At 58.0% G+C, this 10,861-nt stretch overlaps 1 protein-coding gene across 5 annotated transcripts; it reads right to left on the reverse strand.

The window, feature by feature from the left end:
- Nucleotides 1-724: 724 nt before the first annotated feature.
- Nucleotides 725-9,127, reverse strand: LOC123286145 (ral guanine nucleotide dissociation stimulator-like). 5 transcript variants are annotated; one of them, XR_011503320.1, is made up of 10 exons: nt 8,895-9,127; nt 7,346-7,539; nt 6,824-7,191; nt 5,392-5,495; nt 4,841-4,910; nt 4,707-4,733; nt 3,708-3,776; nt 3,200-3,274; nt 2,126-2,646; nt 725-1,919 (listed from the first exon to the last, which is right to left on the reverse strand). XR_011503320.1 is itself a non-coding variant. In XM_070509640.1 (9 exons), exons 1-9 carry the CDS (start codon nt 9,125-9,127, stop codon nt 2,506-2,508), a joined length of 1,281 nt encoding a protein of 426 aa, XP_070365741.1. In that variant the 3' UTR covers nt 1,931-2,505. The 5 variants fall into 5 exon arrangements, 4 of the variants coding, with proteins under 4 accessions (XP_070365741.1, XP_070365739.1, XP_070365740.1 ...); XM_070509640.1 differs by lacking the exon at nt 725-1,919 and having other exon boundaries at nt 1,931-2,646; XM_070509638.1 differs by lacking the exon at nt 725-1,919 and having other exon boundaries at nt 2,507-3,274.
- Nucleotides 9,128-10,861: the final 1,734 nt, after the last annotated feature.

Raw genomic sequence — 10,861 nt, forward strand, 5'->3', positions numbered from 1 at the left:
CAGCCCTGGGTCCTGGCGCTTCTCTTGCTCTTGGAGGTAAAGCATGGTCTGCCGTGTAGCCAGTCACGTTCTTGGATGGCTGTGCCCTGTCAGGGAGGCCGTGGGCAACCAGGATGTGTGTTCCGTCCCTGCCGCAGCCTGAAGGCCACGCTGGCAGAGGCCAGGCCCCCTGTGTGTCTGAGGGCCACTGGCAGCCTCCATCCAGAGGGGAGAGCTCTGAACCGCTAAACAAGTCATCTGGGTCTTGCTGTGACTGGGTGTTTCCGTGGGAGCACGTTCACAATACTCGGCGGTGACCCCTGAGCTGCTGATCACCGGGTGGGGACTCTGGGTGAACTCAGCGCAGTGGCTCTTGTCCACCCATACTGCCAGCCCTTCAGGATTTAAACAGGCAAGGTCGTGTCCATGGATGCCCAGAGATCATAGTTGGGTGGCATTCCCCTGGAGGACATCCCTACACCTGCCCCTCTCAGCCTCAGCTTTCAAAGCCCCCAACAGAAATGGCTCACACAGCCCAGGAGGTAACCACAGCACAAGACTGCGGATGAGAGCACAGCCATCCCAGGGGCAAAGGTCTATGGGCTCGGGCCCAGCCAGAACGTAGGACAAGTCAGGAATAACATGACTCAGGGTGTGACGGATGCATCTCCCAGACCAAGGACGTCAGCACCACACAGACCCGGAAGTCATCTTGGTCAGCAAGAGACCGAGTGGGGGTTTCGTCTGGCCAGGTACATGGACCCTTATCCCGCCTGTCAGAACCCATCCTGGTCCATCAGGCCAGCCAGGAAGGAGTGGCTGTGAGGCACCTGAGGGAGGGTGGGGCCTTGAGGGGATTTTTGACTTGACAAGAGTGAAGAAGGAAGTGCAGGGGCTGGGGTCCTGGGTCCCAGGGAGCAGGAGGGTGTCGGGAACGGGGCCCAGCTGGAGCCTGGACGGCTGCACCACAAGTGTTCCCCTGGAGAGGAGACGAGCAGGGAGAGGACTTCGGAGCCGGGGACAAGTTCCCAGCAGGATTCCAGGCCAGGGAAAGGGTGAGCATGGAGCCCCAGGGGGACACTGAGGAGGGGAGGTCCTGCCTGCCCAAAGTCCCTGCACAAATGACCTTCCCCTGGCCTTGTCCTCTCCACACGCACGGTTTGATCTCCTTACGTGTTTTCCCCACTTAGAGCTGATGCGTTTCCAGAGGCTGAACTAAAAAACTACAAGTTCCCAACATGGGGTCCAGAGACACGTCCACAAGAGACGCAGGAAATGTTTCCTCTCCCTCCAGAGTGTGGACGGGCAGCCCCTCTCCTGGGGCACAGAGTGGGCCTGGCAAGTGGTGGCTTTAGGGCCCCCCACATTTCCGTGGTGGATGCTCGGCCTGAGAAAATACCTCGACCTCCCATCTCAGGGGTCTGAGGGGCTGTCTCTGCTCCTGGCCCAGCTTCACGATGCTGACACGGACCTGTCCTCTGAGGAGAGGCACTTGGCGGTCTCCTTCAGCAGCCAGGGAGGGGCTGCACCTTCCCCCTCTCCCACACACAATAATCGGATGACTGCAAAATGTCTTACTCCAGTGAGGGATCTGAGAGTCTGGACAGCGTTTAAATTAGCACAGAATGTGAAAGAACCACCACTCCCAGGCTCTAAGAGAAACAGGACTTTAATACAACGGTATGCAAATCTGGCATGAACTATTTACAAGCAGTGATTCTCACCCCTACAGAGATGGAAATTGGCCTCAGGAAGGGGTGGCAGGCGGTGGGGCCCCTGCACCCTGAGTGCCCCAGCTGGGTCCCTGCTGCTAAGGAAGAGGTCATACGACAACAGGACGCTCACTCCCTCCTCAGCTTCATGATGGCCATGCTCTCTGGGCGTGGAGAGATTTGCTGGCCAACTAGCACCGGGGCTCCAGCTGGCAGGACAGGCTGTAGCTACAGGATAGAGTGGCATCTGTGAGCCTCCCACAATCCACAGCCCTGGTGTCCCTCCCGGCATCTGCCCAGCAGCTGGAGCCCAGCTTCCCCAGCCATCGCCATGCGACAGGTCAGGGCTGACAAGGGAGTCATGGACTCAGGCTCTCCGGACTGGCCAGCAGGGAGAGTGCACCTCTTCCTCCCCATGTCCTGTCCAGCCTCACCTCTCGTCCTCACTGAGCTGCTGCATGTCCCAGAACCAGGCCCTGAATCGCTCCTGGGGCTCTAGGTTGTAATTCTCTGCAGCCTCCTGGAGCTGCACGATCTCCATCATCACTTTGTGCTCCTGGCACCAGAGGGAGGAGAGGATGCAGACAGAGCCTGCTGGGGATGCTGCAGGGTCTTCAGGGGGTGAGGAGTGGGGCAAGGGGCTGGTCCTGGGTCCTTGCTCACATGGGACCCTCCTTCCCTCCAATTCCACGCAGGACCTACCTGTTCTCAGAGATGGGTAGAAGCCCCTCCCGCAGGAAGTTTTGCTTGATGCCCACCGCTGCCCCCACCCCCCCACTGGATGGGTCTCCTGATTCTCTGTCATCCAACACTCTCAGTAAATGTAAGATGCAGCGGGTGGTGCCCAGGAGAGTTCCGCCCAGGGGCGTCTCTGGTTTCCACGCCCCTCTCCTCCCTGACATGGAAGGCCACAGCTGCTCACCTTTTTCTTTTTCTCGTGGTTGATCTCATTGCCCTGGAAGGCAGACAGCAAAAGTCCATCAGAACGAGCCCCCTAGCTATGACCAGCCCCCGTGCACACCCCTTCTCATGGTGCCCAGCTCCAGGTCCAGGAGGGGGCTGGGCCTGACAGAAAACAGGACTTGGACCCAGGCCAGGCTCTGGGCTCCAGAGAAGGGAGGACATGGGGGCCGACACTCAAAGACCCTGTAGCCCAAGCCCCTCCGATGACGGACAGGGAGGCTGAGTCCTCAGGCAGGAAGGGACAGCTCCATCAGTGTGCTGCCTGACTTGGAGGCTGACTTCTCTCTCGCCTCCAACAAAGCCCATGCAGCTCTGCAGGCGGGCAGCTCTGCTGCTTCGCCAGCCTGGGGACCCGGGACGGGCTCCACGTGGAGCCTTCGTTCCCTCATCCCTAAGAGGGGCACACTGCCCCAGCCCACAGGGGAGCCTGGGAGGCTGTCATGACAGGAAGTTACCACATTCTGACCACTCAGGTCTTGGTACTGGGACTGTGTCTTCCCAAGTCCCAACCTGGTCATCCCCTTCTGGCCCCCGGCCTCACTCACATTTACGTAATCCTCCATGGCAGTGTCCAGCATGATCAGGTCAGTTAGCATGGTGCCCAGGAAGGGGACGATGCCCTGTGCCATTGGGATTAGATGGGATGAGGCCCTGGTCTCAGGTGTCCCCATGACCCTCCCCTGAAAACTCCTCATGCTCAGCCTCCTGGCCCAGCCCAGGGTCCCCACACGGAGCAGCCTCAAACCCTTTATAGCCGGCCCTCAATCCCCACCCCTCACCCTCCAAGAACACCAGACTCCTCCTGGTCACCTCCCAGGGCCTGCTTTTGGCTGGTCACAGGGCCTTTAATCCTTGGCCCCTCCACTCTCCCGACCCATCCTGCTGCAGCTCCCCAGGCCCTCCTCCTGGTCACTTCTAAGGGCAGGTGTCAGGCTCTGCGGCAACAGGAGGAGGGCTGCAGGAGGAAGGCCCCCTCTCTGGATTGGAGCCCCCAGCTGGGAGGGCAGAGTCCCCTCCTCTGACCTTGGAGCGCCTCCCCACAGGCACACTCACCTGCTGCTGCTGCCTCTTCCGGCCTCTCTGCAGGGTCCTCAGCAGGGTGGCAAACTTGGAGGGCTGCTTCTGCCAGGATTGAGGACAGGGTCAAGGAGGCCATCCTCCCCTCACCCCACTTCTCCTCAGCCCCTCTGACCTCAGCCCTGGACGTCTGAACCAAGTCAGCTGGTACCCATGCTACTCCATCCTCCAGCACACTCTGATTCTAGAACAATCCTAGCTCCAACACTCTCGCTGTGTGACCTTGGGCCGAACGCCTGTCTTCCTTGAGTCAGCCTCCTCATCTGGAAAGTGTGACAACTCCCCCTACCTCGCAGGGTCTCCTGAGGACTCAGCGTCAGTGACGGTCTACATGGTTCTGGCTCTCACCCCACCCGGCGTGAAAGGGTGGGGCGGGGCTGAGAGGACACTTCTGTTTCTCTTTCATGTGAAGCCTATGAGGTCCATTCAGGAAAGATCCACTGAGCACCACCAGTTTCCTGGACACTTCCCATAAGCCACCTGGGCACCAGTTACTGCTGACTAGGACCCAGGTGAGTGTTCCTGACAGGGACAGACTAGCAGGGACGGTGGTAGGGCCTCTGGGGAGTCACACATGCACAAACATCTGTCATGCTCCAGCCATTCAGACTCAAGGCTGGGCAGCCCATTTGTCCACCTGGCCTGGGGGAATGCCTGGCAGTGCCCATCCCGAGGGCAGGCAGGGTGCCCTCCTCGTGGAGAAGTGGTGAAGACAGAAGGAGCAGTGGGGGCCTGGCTTCCTAAAGACACACTGAGCTGCTTCAGGGAAGAAACATACGCCCGTCCACCCCATGCACGCAACAGCCTGGAAGAATCTAAGTGCTGACAGCGTGGACCAAAATGGAAGGCAGCCCCTGCTCCACCGGCCAGCTCAGCATCCCCTCCGGGATCAGCCCAGACACCCCCCACTTCCTGCCATGACCGGGGCTTCCCACCCACAAACACCTCCCCCACCTGCCCATGGACCAAACATACCCCATCTTCCTGTTCATCCAGGGAAGACTGGAATTGTACACAGAAACTCCAAGTGAGAAATGACCATCCACATCCTGCCCCTTCCCCCTTCCCCACACCCCACCTCTCCCTCCACATGCCAGCCTCCACTCTACCTTGATGAGCAGCTCCCAGCTAAGGGAGTTGTCCTCATCACAGAGCTTTTTAAATTTTCGGCAGCTCTTCCTGAGGGGGGAAAGGAGGAAGGAGAAACTCAGGAGTGCAAGTCCCTTCTCGATGAGAATCTGGAAAATCCAAACTGCCCGAATGAGGATTTTCGTGGGGGTCCTCTGAGCACTGACGTCACCATGGGACTGCAGAGGGGGCCCTCGTGTTGGTCACCTGGGGCTGCCACTCCCTTTTCTATGCAGCAGCTGTATTTTGACCAGTTTGGTTTCCCACTGGGCACAGAGTTCTGTTGCTGTATGGCAAACACTTGAAAATATCCACTTTGGTTCAACCTACTATGTGACATCCAGGGAACCTGATTCCTGAAGCAGAACTGGGGGCCTAAGTTGCCAGTGAGGATCAGGGACACTGCTCACCCACCCAGGCCCTGTGCCCAGGGCTTACTGCCACCCAGGAAGCTCCAGCCGACGAGAGGGCAATGGCAGACACGTGGGAGCTCCCTCCTCCCCCTGGTCCTCCTGTGGAGAGGCCTCCCCACCTGGACACTTTCCCCCAGGTCTTCTTCAGTCTGTGTATGGGCACGCTCTGCAGAGCCGAGAGGACTGCGTGCAGGGAGGAGATGTTCCTCAAGGCTCGGCACTCCTGAGGAGGGAGAGGAGGAGCTGGGAGGGGGAGCAGGAGCCCTGTCTGCTCTGGCTTCAGTCCCCCTCCCTTCCACTCTTCCCTCCTGAGTGGGACAGATGGCCAGGGTGCCAGGGTGGGCACAGGTGGACCAAAGAGTAACACTTCCAGGAGGAGGAATTTCACTCAAAGTAGGAAGGAGCCAGGGAGGAAGTGAGCATCCCACCCCTGGGACATGCGAGTCAAGGTCAGTGTGCCCTTGACAGGAAGGACCTAGCGACTGTGCAGGGGCTTAGAGTGCAGCCTTCAGTCCTGAGAGCTGATCAAGGAGAAGGGGCAGTTCCACGGCTCTGGAGAGGGTCTCCCCCCGCATACCCTGGCCACCTCGATCCACCGCTCCAGAACCTTGGCCCTGCCCCGGGCCGTCACGTTTGGGTCCCCAAGGCAGGACGTCATGACACACTTTACTACTCTGTTGAACTGCACCACTGTGGCCCAGACGGTGGGTGCCACGTTCTCATGTCCGGGCCGGTTTCTTTTGCCCCAGGTGGAGCCCAGACACTCAGAGGGCTCGACGTTCTTGAACACTTCCTGGGGAGGAGGGGGAGTGTCACTCAGCCCTGCCACAGCCCAGCTTAGTGTCCAAGCAGGAGTCACCGGTCTAAGGAGGGGCTCAGGAAGCTGAGGATGTGTTCTCAGCGTGGTGGGAGCCCCTCGCTTTCATTGTTCTTCCACTGAGAGCACCCAGCACAGGAGGACCCGGGACTCCAGACTGGTGGGGAAAGGACAGGAGCATTTACACACAGCCCACCCCCACAAACTGCAAGCTCCAGAGGGCTGCTCCGCTTGGCTCCTCCCAAGGGGGCATCTCCCTGCATCCTGAGCATCCTTGGTCCCAGGCCCCATTCCGCTGCACATTCCCCTGTGCCAGCTACACCCACGGGCTTTGTCAGGTTGTCTCCCTTTTAGTGAAGTACACGTCTGGTGCATCACAAATGCTGAGGCTGCTGAGCATCCCGAGCAGATGGCTGGGCCGCCTGAGTTCCTGGCTGCACACAGTGAGTTCTCCTCCCCGACCTCTCGGGCCAAGCCCCACCAGGCTTCCTCTGTGTTCTACTTCACTCAATGTGCTCAGCCCCTCTGTCCAGCAGGGCCTCTTGGTCCCCATCTCTACAGTGTGAGGGTGGAACACGAAGGCTGGGGAGTTGCCCAGATCCCATGGTTGGGAAGTGGTGGAGCTGGGATTGGGACCCAGGTCACAGGAGCCGCCACAGGGAAAAGCAGGTCTGGGCCAGCTGATGGCATAGGGGTGGCCTGCCCCACCCCGCCCTGAGAGCCCGGGTGCTCACCGCGTCAATGGCCGTCAGCTGTTCTGCCACCTCCCTTGGGGAGAAGGCCATGAGGCTAGGCTTCCCATCGGGCTGCTTCTTCCCGGTCACTCGACAGGGGTGGGAAGCCTCTGGAACCGGAGCTGATTCTGCGGCTGTTACTGGAGCCTGAGGTGGAAATCCCAGCAGACCCCTTGGTCCCGTTGAGTCCAGTTCAGGACCTGGCACTTGGGCTGGGGCTGCTGATGGCACTCGCTCGGGGTCTGGAGCAGCTGAGGGCGCTGCTGCCGGTTCCAGCGCTAGAAGTGACGGCAGAAATAGAACTGGAGTTCCGTCCAGCTCCAGATGTGGCCCCTTTTCTGCCTCTGCACCTGGCAGAAGCGCTGGAGCTGGGGCAGGAGATGGAGAAAGAGAAAGGGTCAGCTACATAAGTTGCTTTCCATGTGCCTTTCCCCAAACAGGAAAGATCCCACTGTCTTTCAATGAATCCCCAGTCGTGACCCACCCACTGGGGTAGTCTTCCAAGCCTACGGTCTCCCTTACCCTCTGTCTCCAACTCAGTGGCCTGGAAAAGGTCCACCTGGATGAGAAGAGGGGTGGCCTGGTGCTTCAGGACTGAGCCAGGCAAGAGGTCCTGGAGATACGCCAACGTCAGATTGATCCTGGAGTGGCGCAGCATCTGCCACATATCCTGGGAGTTCTCCTGAGGCCGGGGGCCCCAGATGGGAGAGAGGGCACTGGGGAGAGGCATGTGTGAAGAGAGTCACAGGCCTGGCCTGCTGTTCCACACTGTGTTCCCACAGCACCTTCTCTGTGCCTGAGCCCCAGAGGGTGGACCAGCCACTCCAATCCCTGGGTGGCTGTCCTTGCACTGGAAGGCCTGGTCATCAGCCAATCTAACAGAGAGCCTGTGTGAGTCTGGTCTTCCACCTGACACTCTTTTCCCAAAGGGCCTGGACATAGCCTGCCCCATTCTCCACGCTCGAGCATCAGGACTGAGGTTGGAGGCAGATTTGTGACCAGGCTGCTCACCAGCTACTGTTCTGGGCCCCAGTGGCGGTGCTTAGGAGAGGTGCCTGTGCAGAGGGCAGGGAGAGGGAGAGGGAACTGTGGAAGCGAGGAGTCTCTCAGTGGCCGACTCAGCCCAGCCTCTCCTCTGCTTCCCATGGCGGGACTGGCACCCCATGAACAGGTCTCTTTGATTCATTTCCTCCTGTAGGGAAGACCGCAGACCTCAGGCCCCCCACAGAAACCCCAAGAGGCGTGAGATCCAGGGTCTGCCGGTCCATCCATAGCCACAGTCCCCATGGTCTCCTAGCCCCTTCTGTGGACACAGGAGGCCCTCCCTCTGGACCCAACACCACTCAGGGTCTTAGTTGGTCCTTGAAGTCTGTCATCGTGGTCTGACTATGAGAGGATGCGTCCATATCTAGAGGAGGCCAAGAGGGTGTGACATCTAACGTCCTCTGGGCATGAATACTCATGATGCCCAGAAGTGAGCTTCTAGCTCTCAGGCTAGAATTGAGCCCCAGGGAGAGTGTCTGCTTCCTTCAGTGGACACCCTTAGTGTGTAGGAAAGGGTACGAGTGTAGTAGGAGCTTAACATATAGTATTGAATGAATGAACCCCATCCAGAGCCTTCCCAGAATTCTGAGTGGGCCTGCGTCTCCTCTGCTGCCCACAGAGACCACTGCTCTGGCCGCACCGAAGACAAGGACCAGGATCAGCTAGATGGACTCGCTAAATTGTCTTGCCAATAGGAAAACAGTTTGCTTTCATGTACTTTTCCACACTCAGGAAGGCCACAGGCCAGCGAGGGGAGAGGCAGGGAGTCTCCTCACTGGCGACGGAAGCTGTAAGCATGAGGACACGCAGCATGAGCAGCAGTCCCTTCTGTGGAGTCCGGCACCAGGCAAGCGTCTGCCGTGCTGTCTCCCGTGATTTCCTTCAGTGACCCTGTGAGGTTTACCCTCTTACCACCCCACTATTCGGATGAGCAAGGTGACGCTCAGAGAGGTGTGGGGACGTTCCCAAGGCACACGTTTATTAGGTAGGAGACTCCCTGCTGTGCTGTGGAGGGGTGGGCACTCACCTCTGGAGCAGCTGGTCCAGGACCTGTGGGGTCGGGTAGAAGGCCTGGTACACACACGGGAAGGTGGTGACGGAGATGGATCTGCCGTAGAAAGATGGTTGCAGGCAGCCTACCACCTTCTGCACTGCGCCTGCCTTGAGGGTCCACATCGTGCGGGCCTCAGCCACGGACAGGGTGGGTTCCTTGGCATACCACGTGGACAAGGAGGGACACAGAGTCAGTGGAGTCACCATGAACCACCAGGGGCATCAGGGTCTGGAGCTCAGACCAGAACCTCCCAGCGCCTCAGGAAGTTGTGCAAGAGGGACGAGAGCCCGCCTTGAAAATGGTTTTGGACTTAAAAGTACAATTTGATTTTTAGGGGAATGACAAACACTCAGTACCTTCAAGGCATTCTGTGACCTGAGGAACAATTGTACCTCTGTGCATTAAGAGCCTGAGGTAAGAGCATTATCCCAGGGAGTCATCAATGAACATCCCCACCACAGACAGGAGCAAAGAGATGATTAGTGACCTTCCGCCAATCTGCGGTCCTATGTCATGGCAGACCTGGAAAACTTAGAGTCTATTCGGACACGCTTAAAATGTGCCCTGCAGTGTTGGCTCAAATGGCAACAGAATTGGGTCATGTCAAGGTCCAACAGCATCGAAAGGCTGAATCACTGTGCAAAATGTCCTCCTCTGTGGAATATGATGAAGTCACTTAAGGCCTCAGCTCCTGACCTGAGCGGCCTACAATGAGTTGCCGTGTTCTGTGCAATGACAAGTAGCAGAGAAATGTATAGGATCCTGTAATCCCACCGCCATCCTCTTTATGTGTAAATCAGCCTAGCAAGTGTGATGATTCGTGAGGCTTGGAGAAGGTCTGCAAGGACAGTGGCCTGAGTGCTACACAGCTTCACAGCCGGGTAGTTACATCAGTCAAAACAGGAGCAAAATGCTAAGGTCCTCATGGCCTCGTGAAAAGTGATAACAACATTAAACATTTCCTCTATGATTCCAAGAAACGTGAAGAGTGTCTTTCCACCCTACCCCACAGCTGGCTCGGGAGGAGAGGAGGCCCAGACTCCTTCAGGAGCAAGGCCGTAGGACACTCCGTTGGGAAAGCCCTGTGAGGGCCCCAGGGGTGTGCTCAGATTCAGACCTGGGTTCCAGGCCCACGCTGAACATCTTGGGGGGGGTGGGGGTAAAGACCTTCTGCTCCTGCTCTCACCTCAGACCGGCACAGGATGCTGCTGGTGGCCTGCTGCTCCTGCCCCTTGACTAGGGAGGGAGAGAAGTCGAACCCAACACATAACTCTTCAAACATCTCCTGAGTGGAGTTCTGGAAAGACAATGACCGGCAGACGGGCCAGGAGGCATCAGGAGCCTGCTGCACATCGCCATAGGGGGACACCCCCATGAGAATTTCTGTTCCCTAGTTCAGGCACAGATGGACATCTGCACAGACATCTGACCAGGGAGGGAACTAGATGAAACTTCTAAGGCTCGGGATTAACACAAGGGCAGAGGAGCTTGATCCCCAGCACCCACCTGCTCAGGTTGCCAGCCTGGGGTATGAATATCACAGACTCACCAGTTTTACAGCACGTAACAAACTGCTCTGATTCGAAGTGTTTTGTGAGATGACAAGGTGCAGAGAAATGTATAGAATCCTGTAATCCACGCCCATGCTCTTTGTGTGTAATCAGCCTAGCAAGTGTGATGATTTGTGAGGCTTGGAGCAGGTCTGCAAGGACAGTGGCGCTGAGTGCTACAGCTTCCCAGCCGGGAAGTTACATCAATCAAAACAGGAGCAAAATGCTAAGGTCCTCATGGCCTCGTGAGAAGTGACAACAACAGTAAACCTTTCCTCTACGATTCCAAGAAACATGTGGAGAGTGTCTTTCCACCCGAGCCCTCAGCTGGCTGGGGAGGAGAGGAGGCCCAGACTCCTTTGGGAGTAAGGCCGTAGGACACTCAGTGGG

This window comes from Equus asinus, chromosome 5, assembly GCF_041296235.1.
Source record: "Equus asinus isolate D_3611 breed Donkey chromosome 5, EquAss-T2T_v2, whole genome shotgun sequence".
NCBI classification, from domain to species: Eukaryota; Metazoa; Chordata; class Mammalia; order Perissodactyla; family Equidae; genus Equus; species Equus asinus.

Excerpts from the sequence above, each read along its gene's own strand:
- LOC123286145 (XM_070509638.1), bottom strand. The coding sequence starts at position 9,127 with ATGGTGACTCCACTGACTCTGTGTCCCTCCTTGTCCACGTGGTATGCC. Across the intron at positions 7,540-8,894 it reads CTGGACCAGCTGCTCCAGAG|TGCCCTCTCTCCCATCTGGG; the intron begins GTGAGTGCCCAC and ends GCCTCTCCCCAG. Across the intron at positions 3,275-3,707 it reads GGAAGAGGCAGCAGCAGCAG|GGCATCGTCCCCTTCCTGGG; the intron begins GTGAGTGTGCCT and ends CCAATGGCACAG.